This window comes from Carassius auratus, unplaced genomic scaffold (assembly GCF_003368295.1).
Source record: "Carassius auratus strain Wakin unplaced genomic scaffold, ASM336829v1 scaf_tig00214239, whole genome shotgun sequence".
Taxonomy (NCBI): Eukaryota; Metazoa; Chordata; class Actinopteri; order Cypriniformes; family Cyprinidae; genus Carassius; species Carassius auratus.
The window spans coordinates 20,641-39,802 of record NW_020527573.1 but is presented as its reverse complement, the minus strand read 5'-3'; the positions used below and the strand labels follow the sequence as shown (position 1 = coordinate 39,802).

Here is a 19,162-nt window from a genome sequence, read left to right as displayed (position 1 = left end):
ATTATTTTTTTAAATTGAAATCATCTTAACTAAATGTTTTAGTTTTTTGTTTCTTTGTTTTTTACAATTTACATAATTAGCGGTTGATTCATATATATATAGTTATGAAGATACTTACAGAAATTCTGTAGATGATGCTATGGGCTAATGTTGCTCAATAGCTTGCACTGTGCAATAAAGCTTTAAAGGGTCACGAAACCCGACTACTTTTGTGTGCTATTTTCATCTTCTGGGCAAAGGACAATAGTACATTGATGATGTGTTGGTGTCTAATAAATTATTAATGAGACTGCTTGTTCTTATCCTATGGAAAGTTGCATTGCTTAATTATTCACTGTTATTAAATTCATTTGCTATAACAGACGATTCAGACTGTTGGACGGCATACATTAACTGAGAGAAACTTTAATGGATTGTAGAAAGGAGATCATTTGTTTATGCTTTGTAATAAGTTTGCAGCTGAAGGTGCAACAGTATATAAATATTAAATGTTTTTGATGCAGAGTATAAATGGCTGTGCATTTATTTTTGTTTTTAACTCTGTGGGAGTGAAATTGTCTGAACCTGAAGCTGTGTGTGTTATCTGTCTCCCCTTCTCCCCCTCCTCCACTCCACATCACGCCAACTTTTCTAGTGAGAACTAACCAGTGCTGAAACAGGGTGTTTCATGATCATTTAATTGATTCCAACTAATGCCGCGTTTCCACCGAAATTACCCGAAACATTTGTACCAGGAACTTTTTTTCCCCAGGAACTTTTTTTCCCCCCAGACCGGTTGCTTTCTGCGTTTCCACCGCGGTGTAAAGTACCGGGAAGATTGGGCAAATAGACTGGTGACATAGGTATGCGCGCGTTTCTCAATACAAAGTACCGCAGATTTTGGACGTGCATCATCGGTAGTTCAGACTTCGTGCATTCGACTGGGGAGTGTGATGTCCGCGATGATGCGAATCCTGTAATTTTCCTCTGTATATTTACAATAAAACGAAATAGGATATCAAATACCATTGCCTCCATTGGTTTTCATTTAAGCATAATAACAGCTGCAGAAATGTACTTAGTTCAGGGATATGTGTATATGCAGCCATTATAATGAAAAGAAATATTATATAAATTTGCCTTTTTTATTTTCATTTTAATATATAGATAAATTGAATACAGACCAAAGAAAACCTGTTAGATTTACCCCGCAGCTGAATTATATTTTGTTTTACCACTAAAGAGACATCCGAGCCAGCGGCACATATCAGAAGGTCTAGCCGAGGTGATGCTGCTTCTCGTCGGATAGATGATCACTGAGCTCCTAATGGCGCAGTAATATCTTCACTAGAGGGAGCGGGGGCCGGTGAGAGGATTTTTCACGAGTGAAGATAATACTGCGCCAAGACAAAGTGCTTACAACCACTTGCCATGGTATTCCGCCATACAATATAGTTATCCATTTTACACGCTTAGAAAAGCGCAACGTTTTGTTTTGTGTTACCGTCCTAGGTCGAGTTACACTACGCGTGTAACTGTATTTAAATAAGGAAAACGTGGAGGTGTTTGGTAGCTTCTCTGCTTGGCCCATATTGAATGAATGGGCTAAGTTAAGTGCTTTCAAAGTGTCACCGCGCGCCAAAGCGATTGAGTGCACGCACGGAGATGAGAGAGGTATGTATCAACTCGTCTTAGTTAAGGCAAAAACATAGTTTAATATGAAAACACGGTGGAGTATCCCTTTAAATAAACAAGCCACTGATTAAAAACAACACCATAAATGCTAATTTTAGCTAAACTGAAAGCTAACTAACAAAACGAAAAAGAAAGAACTTAAATCAGCCAAACTATAACTGCAAAGAGCCAATCTCCTTCCACTAAATTACATTCAAACGGTTTAAAATACTGGCCCACACAAAACAGTTGGCTCACACATTTGTCCATGTATGGCCGTTGTTATCCAGTGGCCGTGAATTAAAAAACGAGCGTGCAGAGGTCAAATAAAGTTACTGATACCATGTTCAAGACATCCACGTTAAACAAAACAGCAGTCCAGGCAAAACAGCAACTAGTAATGCGCTGCGGCTGAAGAAAATCTCCAATTAAACCACCAACCGGAGATCTATGAGCATTTAATACATGGTAAACAACGGCAGCTGATAAAAGTAGAATAAGTGCAGAGACAGCAGAGCTGCCACTTTACCTGTAGCGCAGCAGCAAAACACACCAAGCGAGCGACCCGGAAATATGACGCACTTCCGTCACCAGCGAGCAAGACTGCAGTCAGGAGGACTACTAACTGTATTTATTTGGGGCGCTTGTGGCAGTGATTGGCCAAAAGAACGCCACGTAATTACGAGTTACTCATACTGCTCATAAACTCATAAACTTAATTATAAAATCACTCCCAGCTTTTTTGCCAATTATGCATTATTTAGGTGCATTGTTGTACTGTTGCATTCCCTTAGGTCCTCAAATGTTCAAATACTATCTTTATTAAGGCTAATGAAGGAAACAAAAAAATCAACTTTGCCTACAGGATGTGGTTGGATCAGAAGAGCTCCTACAAAAATGTCATTTTAAATATGCTGTGCACCTTAGAGATGGTGATTTTGGTGAGCATGTTTTGCTTTTGTAATTGTTTTATTCATTTTAATGTTAGTTGTATTATAAATTATTGGCATTTTATGCTTCCAGTTCTTTTCACAGTACCATGCTTTTGAAGTCACTGGTATTGTTTTAAATGTGAAAAGATTACACGAAGGCAAAATGCATTTGAACATCTGCAGAAACAAGGTATGAGCTTAGGATGTTATTATAGGATTATTAATGCTATAACTGAACACATAAGCAATTAAAATTATTGTTTCACCAACTTGTTATTCTTGTTTTGTAGGTTGCATGGTGACACCTTTCAAAGACCTGCCAGAAACAAGTATCTATTTGTATTTGTATCTTAGTTTATCGTTATTTGAAGCCTACTTCAAAATTTTTCTGACTCAATATTCAAAGGTAATTGTTGTCACAGAAACTTGATATGACTTGTTTTTTTAGGCGAGCCACAAACCAATGAAAATGCAGAATGTGCTCCTGTTGGTGAACAGAGACTTCTGTGTTCCTTCTGTTCATCCCCTTTTGTTACAGCAGGGGGTCTTCATTGACATGAAAAAGAGTTTCATGATACATCAGATCTAGTTTACGGTGTTGACATACAGCAAGGTGTCTTTGTTACAGCCAAAAACAGTAGAGGCCAAAGAGTGCCATACATGTACTAAAAAAATACCACTTCTGGCATAGTAAAATTTTACTAATTTGAACTGTGTACAAAGATTGGAGAAAATTTGCCACTTTGGTTTTAATGGCCTGTTGAATAGTACATTTTGATTGATTTGGAGTACTATATGCAAATACAAGAACAAAGGCATTTCTCTTTTGTGTCTGTGCTTGCTGAAAAAAGTTTCTACATTTTATACGCAATCACTTAAACTCATGATTAACCTATACTAACAACTACAAATACATGTAAAATATAGATATAATTGAAATATTTGGCTACTATATATACTACTTTTTTTTTAAAGTAGTTTTATAGAAACTATGTAACAAGAAATTTAATATATTTCTAACTTTGTGAACAAGAATTTCTTCTGAAAATGCCTAAATGTTTTGTCAAAGCATTTGACTTTCTGAAGAAAAAAACTAAAATTTTGTTTAATATAGCATAGACTTACATTATGTTGCAGACTTACATGACATTACAGACTTCAAGGTCAAGCACACTTCTGAATGGTTGGTGTAAGTTTTTATAAAGCATGTTAGAATAGTAGACATCATAATGGTTTGTGGCATTTTCTCATCAGTTTATATCTATATGTAGCTAGTTCCTGATTGCCAAGTATAATTTAGTGGTGGCACATTTGATTAAAAAAAATGTGTGTGTGTGTGTGTTATGGTCTCTGCATAGTCTCTATATTATTTTATAATTACAAATGATACAACTGTCAAATCTATGCAAAATAAAAAACTTGTATTTATGTATTTGAATGCATTGCACAAAGCAGGCTACTGGAAATAAACTTGCAATGAAAAATACACATTAAGAGGTATAAGACACATTTTAAACAAGAGGATCACGCATAACCTTTGCACGCATGGATATTGCAAGACATATTTGAGTGGAAACAATAATTTTTTTGGCTAGATAGGATGTCAAAAACTGCTTAAAAACAACTACATTTAATATCTACTGATAAGCACAACAGTATTACAGTATTACATACTTTGAAAAGGAAATAACACACACAACAACAAATAAAGTACCACACTTACAGGCTGTGATGCAGATACAGCAGATTTTCCTGACAAAGGGGGAATTGCTCCATCTTTCAGCAAAAGCCTTTTGGTAAAACTTGACACTATAGCAGCACTTCTCTGTCATCGTCTTGTCTGATCCACTCAGCCTAGTGTTCAAACCATGACCTCAGCCCTCCCCACCAACCAACCATTTCCATAGGCAGGATTTGAAAAGGGATTTTTATTTTTTTTGATTAAATATCTCCCTTTGTAGTCAACTTTGAGATTTATAACTTAGTAGACCTTTTTTATGCCCAAACATACATACTACACACTGCCTAAAATTCAAAAAGTAAAAAAGCATAATAGGACCCCTTTAGGAATATCTGCTTGTTACATCTTACATCATGCCTCACCACTTCTGGGTCCTAACGCTCTGCCAGACGGCCCTTCAGAAAACAACAAACTGTATGCATATACACACTCATGATGTCATGTAATATTGAAAAATAAATAACCCTAACATTTTTCTCTATACTGAAATCCCAGATAGCCTGATAGTGATTCAGCTAAAATATTACTGTCTAAGACATAGTGAGTACGGAGACTGTAGTGTGCACAGTAAAGTCACAATTGTCTGCCACAAGACTAGTACTGTGCCCTAAAAAAAGCAAGTAGGGCTATTTTTGATTTCGAAGATTCAAGAATCAATCCGGAGTTGAATGGTTAGTAATAAACACTTTTGCACAACATAACTCTGAGAAGTTAGTCTATGTAGTTGTCGCGTTTCCATTACAGAATGAGATTCTCGCAAAATTTTGATAAAAAACTATTGTGAAATGACGGCCGTTTCTTAACCAATGTTATGCGACTAAAACGTAATTTTTTTCCATCTCGCGATCAATCATTCCAAAAATCATGGCTATATATATATATATATGTATCACAGCCACCGCACTAGACATTATTATTATTATTATTAATATTAATGTAAAGAGACGTAAGTTAGGCCTAAGCGTGTTAATTAATGACAAGGAAAGACCCTTATACTGTGAGCGGCACATATGAGGTATTTTCTCACCCATTTCTGCTCCGAGGTCTTGATTGTGGCATTTCTTTAAGGTTTAGAATCCAGTAACGTTATTCCTCGAATTATTTTGTCTTTTATGAATTACAGAAGTCTTGTAATCTGTTCAAACACACTGCGCTTTCTAAGTCAGTTGAATATTTCAAAATATTTCCTTCTCACGCGAGCGTAAAACCTTTTTTTGCAATAAATGGGAGTCTTTTTTGCGAAATTGACGTGTTTCCATTGAGCTTAATTTTCAATTTGCGCGATTTGAAGGGTAATGGAAAACATTAGCAAGCATTAAGGAGCCTAGCTAATAATTAGCTATGTTTACATGAGAATAACAGTTACAGCATGTAATTTATACATAATGTTAACACGCTGTAAGCTGTTAATATCGACTGCCCTTACTACATAACGTTAATGTTTAAGTATTTAATCATTATGCAGACTGTTTGCTCCCTCAATCCAGATGAATATTGACAAATTTTTTAAAGGGGGGGGGGTTGAAATGCTATTTCATGCATACTGAGTTTTTTACACTGTTAAAGAGTTGGATTCCCATGCTAAACATGGACAAAGTTTCAAAAATTAAGTTGTACGTTTGAAGGAGTACTCCTTCCGGTTTGTCACAAGTTTCGGAAAGTTTTTTTCGAGTATGGCTCTGTGTGACGTTAGATGGAATAGAATTTCCTTATATGGGTCCTAAGGGCACTTCTGCCGGAAGAGCGCGCTCCCGTATAGTAGAGTAGAGACATTCACTGATCAGAGCGAGATGTCACAAAAGAAGTGTGTTTTTGGTTGCGAGGGCAAGACAACCCTGCACAGATTACCAAAAAAAAAAAACATTAAGGGACCAGTGGATGGAGTTTATTTTTACAGAGCATCAACGGAGTTGTGTAAGTGTTTTTGTTTGTTCCCTGCATTTCGAAGATGCTTGTTTTACAAACAAGGCCCAGTTTGACGCCGGATTTGCGTACCTTTTATTTTCTAAGGATGATGCAATCCCAACGAAAAAGGGTGTGTTGGAACTGCAGGCGGTGAGTAAAACTGCTTCAAATATCTCTGCCTCCTTGTTAGTGCGTCCGCCTCCCATGCGGGAGACCTGGGTTCGAGCCCCGCTCGGAGCGAGTGCGAGGAGCGTCAGAAAGGACCTGGGAGAGAGGGGTTACATAAGGAAATATATACAGTTGCAATACATATCACATAGAGACGTCCTGTTGTAGTCGTTGCTGATGCTGCTCTTGTTCAATTTCAGCCTCTGGATCTGATTCTGGATCATAAATAAACGGCTGAATCTGACTGTTAGCCATGGTTTGTTTTGGATGATGTTTTTTTTTCCTCAGGGTAATGTTACAACTTCCAAACGCTCTCAACGCAAAAGCCTACTCGCACTCGTGATTCTTTAGCTCCGCCAACACGTCACGCCTCCAGCGGCTCGTGTTTTTCTGAAAAAAATCGGCACAGACTATTTTTCTCTTATAAATATAATAAAACTATAGACTTTTTGGAGATATGAAGGATGCAGTACTACTCTATAGGTACTCAAGATTAACAGGACATTGAGTGAAAATGAGCATTTCACCCCCTTTAAACGATTTAAAAAGGCTCGTCCAGAGGAGCAAATACAGTCTGGACCAGAGGTAATAGCAAAGCAGAGAAACACAGCCCTCAAAGGATTAGTTCACCTCAAAATAAAAAAATTCCTAAACATTTACTCATCCCAATGCCACCCAGATATGAGTGGAAGAGAAATTACATTTTTATAGGAAAACATTTCTGGATGGCCCTTTAAAACTGCATCGATTTGGACTTCTACAATTTGGTTGCCATTTAAGCCCATTCTGTGGAGAAACATCCAGAAATGCTTTCCTAAAAAAATTTAATTTCTCTTCCACTGAGGAAAGAAAGAGATGGATATCTGGATGGCATTGGGGTGAGTAAATGTTTAGGAAATTCTCATTTTGAGCTCATTTAATGACTGTAATTAAGGTGGGTGTAGGCTCTTCCTAAAAAGATGTTGATGGTCTGTTCATTGTAGGTCATCCACCCTTACATCACTGGCCTGGAAACACACCTGGACAGACGGTTCCATGATCTGGACATCCTTGGGGCCTTCAGTGTTTTGGCACCGCATGGTAGAGCTACTCCAGAAGATGATATAATAAAGATCTCTCAGGTGCAGACTCTTGCCAGGAAATTTTGCCCTGAACAGGAAAATGAGGTACTGCAGGCAGTGTTAATTTTGACAGCAAATTCGGATTTATTCTTAGTCTTAGTCTTTTGAATAACACACCATTTAGTTTTAGTCACATTTTAGTCATCTGAAATCTTTTAGTCTTAGTCTAGTTTTAGTAGACTAAATATCATAAGAGTTTTAGTCTTAGTCTAGTTTTTTTTTAGTAGAACAAAGTCGACTTAGTTGACTTGACAAAATGTTTCCATCAGTCTGTTATGGAATGGTATTAAGGTTTGAATATGCAATACATACACAGATTTAATGGCTGTAATTCAAAACATGTATTTTATTTTATTCTTAATGTCAAAAACACTGACCGTAACTTTTTTCACAAAAGATAATCTCACATAAAATAAACATAAGGCCTGCTCTCCATGAAAAATATACATGCTCTCTGAAAAAGATATGCATTCTCCCTGAATGATATGCAATGCATATGACATTCTTTCAAGATGAAGTACAGTATTATTGAAACAGACAACCACCTAACTCTAAACTTACTGTCTTCTACTGTCTGTGCAAAATCAAAAGCATTAAGAAAAATAAAGTGCAATTCTCAAAAACAATAAAAAGTAATGCCATTGCACAAGGTTTCTAAATACAGAAAATTCACTACTGTTATGGTTCACATACCTCAAGAGAAGTTAAATAACTGCTAGGCTATAATGTCTTAGAATGCCTTGCTACTCAACAAGCAAAATTAACAAGATTTGAACAGAACAGATTAGTGCAATTCTCAAATGTAGAATAGCTGTTGTGCTTGCATTTGCCACAGCTTTTTAAAATGGCTTGGCTTCTGCATAGATCAACCTACCCTCAAAGATTCGCTCTGATTGGATTTCTTCCCAACACGGCCCACAAAAAGAGTACTTATGATTGGATCTCTTCTCCATTCGTCCCTCCCATATATTTTCGTCTCATTTTTATTCATTGACTAAAGTGTCAGTTATATTGTCACATTCTTCGTCATCATATCTGACTTTTTATTTAGTTTTTATTTAGTTTTCGTCCGTGAAAAAGGTTAGTTGACGAATATCTTTCGTCATAGTCTTCGTCAACGAAATTAACACTGACTGCAGGAGTGGTTCTCTTTCAAGAATCATGTTCTCATTGGGGTATTTAAGGTGGGTGTATTAAAATGATTACTAAATTAAACTATGGTTCACAACACCAACACAACACACTAATGCCATGATGGTAAACCAAATGTTGTTTCAAGAACAAAGACCAGGAGGAGATCCTAAGACTGCTGGCGAGTGAGATTGATGAGTGGGCCAACCTCTACCCCTGCCTGAGCCTTCTTGCAGGCATTGCACTTGTAATTCCAGTTTCCAGTGTAAACTGTAAACATGATTTTTCAACAATGAACAGGGCAAGAACTTCAATTTGACAAGCACAACAAATAATTATTCATTTTATTTATTTTAGTGCATTTTGTGGTATTTTTTTTTTTTTTTTTTGCTCTGTTCTTAGGTGAAAACAGACCTCAGAAATCAGTTGCAAGGAGAACACCTGGCTGCTTGTTCGAGGATCTCAATCATTGGACTCTGTCCTGAGGCCTTTCTCTTATGATAGGGCATTGGAGTATTTTTTCAAAAAGCCGTGAAAAATTAAATGTCCAAACAAAGGGTGCAAGATTTGTAGCTAGTCTGTGGAACAGTCAGCGTAGCAATGCCTGTTAAGTTATCTGACTCTGTTTTGTAAATTAAATATGTGCGTGTCAATAAAAATTACATGAAATATTTAACCCTTTTTTGTTGTCGTCAATCCCCCCCCCACCACAGATCAAATCTAATTCTGTGGGAAACACTGTACTGTGTATTGCCATATAGACATTTTAATATTTTTTGTCCATCCATTTTTTTCAAGTCACTCATTATATCAAGATTTAAAAATTGTTTAATCCAAGTCTTCTAAATGAAAATTTATGATATATTATGAACTGATTTTATATAGGCTGTTATTTACATTAATTTACAGACTTTTATTTTTTTGATCAATTACCATTACAAAAATCTCAATCTTAAACATTTGCGTATTTGTACATCTGTGTATTTGTGTCTTTAAAATAGGGTAACTTACAGCACGAGGAAGCTTGATTTCAAACTGAATTTACAAAAAAAAGACAAGAAGGCCTACACAGTCAGTAATAAAATTATAAAACAAATGACCTCAATTCACTTGAGGTATTCAAAATATGACAACACTGACTTTTTATAAGCAGTGATTTAAGAGCCATATACAATATGTTAGGCCTGTTTATTTAGATCAATGAACATCAGATGGCTTTGACCTGTAATGACTGTACAATGTAGTGCATTTTCATATTTAAAGAGTCGCTTTGTTTTGGCTCCCATTCTTGCTACTCCTGATCTGTCTCGTCAGTTCGTTGTAGAGGTGGATGCATCAGAGGTGGGAGTGGGGGGGGCGATTTTGTCTCAGAGGTTTTCAACAGATGACAGAGTACATCCCTGCAAAAAAATTTTCTCATTGTTTAACCCCCTCGGAACAGAATTACGGCATCGGCTGTTAAGTTGGCGCTGGAGGAGTGGAGCCACTGGTTAGAGGGCGCGAGGGTCCCTTTTACAATTCGGACCGCTCATAAAAACTTAAAATATATCCGCACCGTTAAACGGCTTAATTCCTGACAGGCTCGCTGGTCACTGTTCTTCTGTCAGTTCAATTTGAACATCTCCTACCATCTGGGGTCCAAGCATGGTAAGCCTGACGCACTTTCACGGATCTTTGAGGCTGAACCAAGATCCATCCTCCCGGTGACCATTGTGCCTCCTGGTTGGCTGGTAGTAATGGTCACCGGGGGGGTGAAATCCAGAGTCTGCTCAGCTCTGTGCAACGTCACAGTTCTCGTGGGGTGCCCTGAGAGCCTGCTGTTTGTGCCAGAATCGGTCCGGACTAGCATCAGTGGGGTCACTTGTCCGTACTAGCTTGCAACCCAGGAGCGACTCGTTCCTGTAGTTTAATCAAGCAGCGCTTCTGGTGGCCTTCCATGACGCAGGACGCTCATCAGTTCATGTTGGCATGTCCTTTTTGTTCTGCAGGTAAAGGCTCCAATCGACCCCAAGCAGGGTTACTCCAGCCGCTGCCTGTCCCTTCAAGACCCTGGTCACACATAGCTATGGACTTCTTCACAGGCCTACCTCCGTCTAACGGCAATACGATAGTTTTTACTGTGGTGGACATGTTTTCGAAAAAATTTTATTCCCTTCCTCAAATTGCTCTCAGCGAGGGAGACTGTGACTATCGTCCTGGATCACATTTTCTGTATTCATGGCCTCCCGGCGAACGTGGTCTCTGACAGGGGTCTCCAATTTGTGTCTGTTTTAGGCAAAGTCTGTTGAGAGCTGGGGGAAACAGCAAGTCTTTCCTCAGGGTATCACCCGCAGACAAACGGTCAGGCTGAGTGTGCTAACCAGGATCTGGAGAGAGTTTTGCGTTGTGTGTTGACCGTAGAACCATCATTGTGGAGTTCCCTCCTGGTGTTGTCTACTGGTTTGTCTCCCAGTGCTGTTTAGGTTACCAGCCACCCTTATTCCCCATCCAAGAATCTGACACTGTTGTTCCATCCGTACACTCGTTTATTCAGAGATGCCTCCGTACGTGGAGGGTCACCAGAGAAGCCCTCACTCAGACTAGAATCCGACACTGTTGTTCAATCCACGCACTCGTTTATTCAGAGATGCCTCCGTACATGGAGGGTCCCCAGAGAGGCCCTCACTTGGACTGGTGACAGGAACAAGGCGTTGGCGGATCATCACCGTACTAAGCCCCCACTTTACAAAGAGCATAAGCTCTTTGGATTGACTTCCTCCCACCTAAAAGACAAGAACCAGACTGAAATTCCATTGAGATGCCCTTTTAACCTCTGGTCTCTACAGGACGTCCTTGTGTCAAAGAATAGCAAAGAAACTTTTACAGAAACAGAAAGTATTTTACAGATGTAGATGCACCAAAATGAACTAAAAAAAGACTTATAAAGGAATATCAGTCCATTGGTTAACTTCATATCATATTATGTAACCCACACATTTGACTATCACATATTTAACCCACATCATCTTATTATAATCACTTACTGTGTATGTCTTTTTAAAAACTATTGAATAGCTTAAGGATTTATATTCATGTTTAGTATGTGTGTGTTTGAATCTTCTTGCTTGAAACGTTTCTGACCACCAATTATTTGTCAAATGTATCATACTCTTGTTATAGGAATCGTGTCCAAAATTATACCTTGCAAGAGCGGGAAAATTCGGACCACATGACTGATAAGAAAACATGATTTATGGACGGGCAGGAAAAATATCGCAACACCCTGAGCAAAAAAAATAACTAATTGGTCAAGACAACATTTGAGATGTGGCCAAAAGGCCAGTTTAATTACTCAGGACACCATCAAATTTGCATTCAGCTTTTGCTTTTAGTCATGCTGGCTCCTAGCTGCTGTTTTTAGCTATCACTTCTTGTGTTCTTTTGTAAATGATATGATTACTGATCATAATCTAGATGTGACTCCCAAAAAAAACCCTTTTTCATTCCGCATCACCCCATCAAGCTCTTGTTGGATCCATTCCTCTGCTATAAATGAGTGGAATGTCTGAACTTCCACAACAAACAACAAAACATAAAATAAGGTGCCCTCATTTAAAACATTTGTGTTCGATCCTTTGCTGGCTGAGCTTCTTTCATCTTTGGAAAACAAATTAAAAATTTTCAGATGAAAACTGTGAGGCTTGAGATTAGTGAAATAAATCAACTTTTTGATGATAATCTAATTATATGACCAGCACCTGTAATAGCCTTTCTACTCTGCACCTTTCAAGACTGCACCCCTCAATCCTTTTTTCAGTGTTTGTACTGCATGACTTGAATTTTTGTCAACCATCATTGTTCCTTTTTGTCACTTATTTGAAACATGAACCTGTCATGTTGTCAAGTGTTGACATGTTTGGTTAATAAAGTACTGCTTTAAGAGCTGCATAGTAATTGGAATTTTTAAAGGGGTGGTAAAACACGGTTTTTCGAAGGCTTGATTGTGTTTGTGGGGTGCACTGTAACATATGCTCATGCTTCGTTTTTTAAAAAAATGCATTATTTTTCATATATTTTACCTTTACTCTACACTGCTCTGTCCCTCCTTGTAAAACGGTCTGATGGTTTCCGGGTTCTATGAAGCCAGTCCCACAAAAATAGCAATGGGCTTAGATTGGTTAGCTGCCCCAGTGTGTTGTGATTCGCTAACCGACTAGCGAATCACAACACACTGGGTGTGTTTTTCGGTAACGTCATGCCCCTTACCTTTACCAGTAGTCTGTGCTTTGGGGGTATTAGAAACAATGGCGTCAATAAAACCATACCAATTTGAGCCCGAATCGGACCCAGAAAATTTTGATGAAGATGATCGAGCATTTCCTGTTCAAAAACGGCTGTTAAATGACGTTTCAGAATGTTATGTTTTTTATTGTTGTGATCTAATACTTTTTTAGATACGCTGTTATTTAATTGTACTAATTATAATAGTTGATGTTGAATTTATAACAATAATAAGTGTTTGTCTATTAACAAAAGTATTCAAGAACCTTTTTTATTTAAAATATATATATATATTATTAGGTGTACATGTAATAACTGTGCAAAAATGCCAACTGAAGAGGAAAACATCTGCTGCAAAGAAATACAGAAGGTAGTGTAATAAGCTAGTACCAAAATTATGCATAACGTGTTAATAGTTCTGTATAATCCTTTTTTCATATTTAAAAGATGAACATAGGTTAATTGTACAGTATGTTCTCATTGTCTTACATTACTGTTTAGGTTGTAAAACGAATGATGGAGGTTCCAGACCCTCCTAAATATATGGTTGAGCATCCAGGTTTTGAACCAAACTGCTTAAATCCGTATACTTTGCAAAATATAAATAATATTTAGAGCCGACTATGGACCAGTGAGACGCAGAAATGAAGAGGAGTAAGTATTTATTAAATTTAATGAAATTATGTTGTGTAAAATAATATAAATAAAAAACAAATATATATAAATATATATTTACACAAGACATGTTATTCAAAGACAAAAATTAAATCAAAATATCAATTTTTATCAAACATATTTTCACATCACATATACATGTTTCCAATATACCACTGGTTTTATACACAATATTGAGGTTTTCTGTTCCTGCCATAGGCGCTTCCGTTATCTGGCCTATCGCAGCTTTGTCAGCTGGTGCTGGGGCTACCTAGGACGTAGTGTGAGGGTTGTCATCCCCTCATGTGTTGTTAACCGGATCCGCCTACAGTTTCCTGATCCAGCGGGACAGTATGTTGGGTTCTGGCCACCCCTCGACTGAATCGTGACACATGCTGGGCAATCACCTCTTCTTTGGAAGGTTTTTCATACTGTGATGACAGAGGAGGTGGAATGGGGATTGCATGCAGCTCTTCCGCATATGGCTTGGGGTCCACAAAGACTTTATGTAACAGAAGGCTCATAAGGTCATCGACATAGTCTGTAAAGAACAGAATACTGAGTCCCTCTATGGGTTTATATAATTACTGATAAATAATCTACCTTTGTTTTATAATTAACATTTGTGTAATATTTATAAATATTTTTTGTAAGCTTATATTTATTTCATTATAGCTTTTGTTATATTATTGTTAATGAAACATTTTACAACTTACTGTATGTTGGTTCTATTTTCACTGGCTTTGCTGTGCATTCCCCTTTTTTGGACTTTGGAAAAACGAACTTATACACAGCCTGTCCTTCAGTTGTTGTTGCCTGCTCACGGTTAGCATTTTCATTATAGTGCATTGCTGCAAGATACAGCCTGTAATCAGTGGACAATCCATAACATATGAAAAGATTAGTAAACTGTGTTGTGACAAATAAACAAACAATTCAGAATAAGAGACCAATGTTCAATCAATGATTATAATGGTTTCTTTCTTGCAAGAAAGGCTCACAGTCGCACAGTCAGTCAAGAGAATGTGAGAGTGCTCGCCAAGATGGGAGGCTCTCGATCTCTTTATATCTCTGCTACTCATAACATAGATAACATAGGGCCACAGGCAAGGCTCCTAACCAATTTTACCTGTTTCTTCCTTATTAGGAAAGAACATTATTTATTATAGGGAAAGATTATTAATATTAATAAAATAATGAATAAAAAAAACATTTCCATAAAAATTGTTAGGAACAATGTTTATAAATATTTCTGAACATGTCAAAGATTATTACCTGCACAACATTCCTATGAAAGGGAAAATCACGTTCTTTGGGGCAAAACGCAAAATCAGACTGTGGAAAGCCTCCAATGATGACGTCTGAAAGTTGTGGCTGAGCTTTTCTATATCCTTGAGAACCCTCTTGTTGTATAATAGCTTTTCCACTTTATGGAGCGCTATTGATCCTGTAGCCAAACAGATCAAATATGAAGAAAATCTCAAAATTTTACTATTTTACTGTCATTCTATTGTCATTTGTCTCTCTATACAGTCATACCTGGTTGGAACCATTTTTTTGGATCCCTGGAAACTTTGTCTGGGTGTTCACACTTGGGGAAGAGGTGGTTCTCATGAACATGTACATTTTGTATGTGGTTCTGCAGTGAATTCCACTTCGCCACCTTTTCTGGCCCAGACTCAGAGGAAATCGCACTCCAGTAAACATGGTTTTTGATGCTGTGCAACCATTTTTTCAGCACCTCGCAGTCCTTCATTTTTGAAAGTTTGTCAAGTTTCTTAGATAAACCTGTACAAAGTAAAAGCTTGGTTGTACAATCATTATTTCAAGAAAATCTAATTACCCCAAAAATATAAATGTACAAGTTAGGTTAACAATTAACTGAATAAGTATCAATTAATAATACAAAGATAAATAATTACCTTTCTCAAAGTGCCACACGTCATAGAACTGAGTGATATTGCGGTCCCTCAGGTACTTCTGAATCTGCGGATGGCGATCGGTGACGATGTAGTCAACAGTTAAACCATGAGACTCCAGCTTATCGAGACAACGCTTCAATCCCTCCTTTTCCATATGATAACTTCCACCAACCTCATTGCTCTGTTGTTGGGTACACAACATTTCAAATGTATAAACAGTGTAGAGTATAAACAATAACAGATAAAAGAAAATTTAACTTTTTTTTAAATGCTTAATTACTAACCTGAACTAGTTGAAGATCCAGAATTTTGTTGGTTTCCATGTGCATAATGGTGTAGCTGCCAAATTTTGCTGAGTGTCCTATTGTAAACATCATAATCAGATATAGAACATTACTGAGAACATCAGTATCATGATATTTTAGGAGAACTCAAAGACTATAAAATAAACGGTGTGATGTTTTAAAATATACTCTAAATGTACCTGGCGTGTCAGCACGCATATCTCCAGCCACAGCAACATTTCCTCCCTCTTGCAGCTGTCTTATAAGATTCAGTTGATCTTGGTTCCACTTGTGTATTATGGTAGGCTCAATGAAATTCCTGGCATGAATCCTAAAAGTTACGAAATGCATCATCTGGAGCTTCATGGCTTTGAAAATCTATTAACATAGAAATCATACAGTACATACATACAGAAACAACACAGTATTTTTTTGTGAATTTTATTGTAAATTGTAATACCTTCTCTAGTTGTTTAAAAGATCCACCGGTAAAATACGTTGCAGCAGACAATAGCAGGTTTCCAAGTGGGGTACTCCCAACAATGGGCTGGCTCTGCCACTGTCTGTAGTAGTTACACTTTTCACAAAGCTGGGTGAATGCAACAAAAGTCCCCCTTCGTCTGCTCTGGACAACACACTTTGCCTTACAAATTGGACAGAACACAAACAGCTCTCGAAGACAGCTTTCAAAAACAATGTATTTGTTATCGCTGTGGTCGGGCTGTGGATCTATCCTAAGGCAATATAAAAAGAATAAATATTAGGAAGTTGCTTTCATGTTTTATATATATTTTTAAACACAAATGTATTAGTAAAAAAGTGAGTAAAAATATGTATTTATATCTTACGCCAATTCTGATTCTTCAGTGACAACAGAATCTGGGTTATATGTGGAATCAGTGGGTTCAACATTTAATTCTGATTCTTCTTCCTCATCTAACACCAGACGAGGTCTCTTACTGGGCCTGAAGACTGAGCCCCTTACTGGTGTTGAAGACAGCTGCACATCAGGAAACATGTCAGTTGTTTGGGTGCCCACATCATGACCATAATATGTTGCCTGAATGCCTACAAGTACAAAAAAAAAAGTAAAAATACAATTACTCATAACCATCGGTCATGCTATTACAATGTTTTTTACAGTGATAAACATAAGCCACTTTCTAATACACATACGTTTCAGTAGCCGGTATGACAATTATAATAAAAAAAAGACAATATGTACTAGAACTGCATATGATAAAGTAACACAAACACATTTAATGTCTGTATTTCATACCTTTGCTCCTTAAGTGGAAACTGCTCAATGTACCCATTGAAAGTTGTGTACCCACTGATCGCATCTTCGGCTTTATCTCTGTGGCTACAGTTTCGGTCTCTATAGGGTCTGACTGACATCCAACTTCATGAAGTGTAGATGTAGTGGGGAGCTCTTGGGAACTCGCACCCTGCTGAGATGTTGTCTGTAAGAAATAATGACAATATGTAATCAATGTTCAAATTACAGCTTAAAACATACATTTGACATGTAAAAATAGTAAGAAAAAATTACTGGATAAAAATCATTGGACCACAAAAAATAAGCTTCATAAGCAAGATTTTCATATAATTGTTCTGACAAATTGTATTAGTCCTCAAAGGGATTTTTTTGATTAAAGAGTAAAGATCTATAGTAATCGGTACTGAATGGAATCGTTACTTTTGTATTTTTAGATTATAACCAAATATCTGTCGCTATAACTATTAACCAAAAACATTGGCTTTACTATAGTAGCCAAATCAAACACAGAACCATGTTTAGCATGCCTGCAGATAAACAAACATGTAGATAAACAATACATAAACGCTCTAATCAAAGAATAATATACACTAATTCCAAGTTCGTTGTTGAGATTAAGAAAAAAAGTTCGTAACGTTAGGGTGTTTGTCGCATTAAGTATGAATAAGCATTTAACTAACTGGTTTGCAGAGCCAAACAGCGTTGTTATTTGTTCACTTCCTTGATACAACGCACAATTAGCAATACAGTAAAACACATCGACGAAAAATAAGTCATACTTACAGCTTGTGGCCCGTAAACAGCTTCTGTTTTTAAAGTTGGAACTGCTCCATCTTTCAGGACAAGCCGTTGGGCGAATCCTGCATTGAACTCGCGAAGATTGTGGAAGCTTTCCTCCGTAAAATGTGCAGCACAGAGAGCGAGATTTGGGTAATAATTTTGAGGGACCGAGTTAAAAATAAATTTTAACCATTGATCCCTAACTTCCCCGTCCCTAGGAAGGCTGAACAAAGTGGACCTGCAATCCGGATGAAAATAACAGCGTTTCGTCGGCATCGCGGCAAAAATACTCCAGCATACAACAACTCTTCTCAATCTCCACAGCAATATAAAATGGCCTCGCCCCCCACCTAATTTATTATTCTCGGAGGAGGGGTTTATGTAAATATTGGGCTTAGTGACGTCAGCAACCCTGAAGGAATGTCGTGTAGTCCCTACCGGCCGTTTGCTGTAGTCCTTAGAAATGGATTTCTTTAAAAGCAAATATCTCCCTTTGCTTAAAACTTTGAACGTTGTAACTTTGCAGATGTTGTTTATGCTCAAACAGGAAAATTACACACTAGCTAAAGTTAGAATAGTGAAATCATGTTTTATCACCCCTTTAACCTTTCTTGAAGCATTTGGAACTGTTGTTAAATTAGCTTTTTTTAATTAATTAATTTTGTATTTTAACATGGAGTAAAAATGGGCCACCAAGCAAAACCAGTTGAGAAACAAATTTTATTTTTTTATTATTAAGCCAATGCTTATAATTTGCCAATGCGATATTTACCTTACAGTATATCAGACAAAATTTAGCTGGGCAATGCACTTTCTTGCCATTTTTAAAACTTTCAGTTGGCATATATAAATTTTTAAAGTGGATATCCCTTTAATTCTGCAGGATGACTGCAGAATCCCTATTGCTGCATTTGGTTGGATTGATCATAAAGTTAAGGAAAACTGCCAAAAATGTCCAGCTGACAACCCTGGTAAATTTGGGAAAGCCTTAAGTCTTTGTTGTATTGTTAACTCTGTCTGTCATTTAAAAACCAAACCCTTTCTCTTATGCTGAGTTTGTTAGGGCTAAAAATGAATGTTTCGCTCACAGGACAAGAGATTTGTGTCTGTCTGAAGCAACATTAAGAAGACTGAAGAGGAGCTGAAATGACACGAGCAGGACTTGAGAGAAGAGATTTATGAGGACTAAATGACATTTAAAAAAATCCAATAAGAACTGTTTTGTAATTTATGTCATTTTTAGACGTATATCTACCAAAACCTCTCTGCACTAATACGGGACTTTTATTTTGCTCTGGAAATGTGATGTCATAAGGCTGAGCAGTGCTCCTT

At 37.2% G+C, this 19,162-nt stretch overlaps 1 protein-coding gene across 2 annotated transcripts; it reads right to left on the bottom strand.

Moving 5' to 3' along the window:
* Window positions 1-13,663: 13,663 nt before the first annotated feature.
* On the bottom strand, window positions 13,664-18,398 carry LOC113091611 (uncharacterized). Of its 2 annotated transcripts, none has more exons than XM_026257186.1 (11): window positions 17,834-18,398; window positions 17,051-17,234; window positions 16,620-16,839; window positions 16,232-16,505; window positions 15,972-16,149; window positions 15,772-15,848; window positions 15,488-15,668; window positions 15,105-15,353; window positions 14,841-15,012; window positions 14,282-14,430; window positions 13,664-14,106 (listed from the first exon to the last, which is right to left on the bottom strand). In XM_026257186.1, exons 1-11 carry the CDS (start codon window positions 18,104-18,106, stop codon window positions 13,877-13,879), a joined length of 2,187 nt encoding a protein of 728 aa, XP_026112971.1. In that variant the 5' UTR covers window positions 18,107-18,398; the 3' UTR covers window positions 13,664-13,876. The 2 variants fall into 2 exon arrangements, 1 of the variants encoding a protein (XP_026112971.1); XR_003287408.1 differs by having other exon boundaries at window positions 13,991-14,106; window positions 14,282-14,416.
* Between the last annotated feature and the right edge of the window lie 764 nt (window positions 18,399-19,162).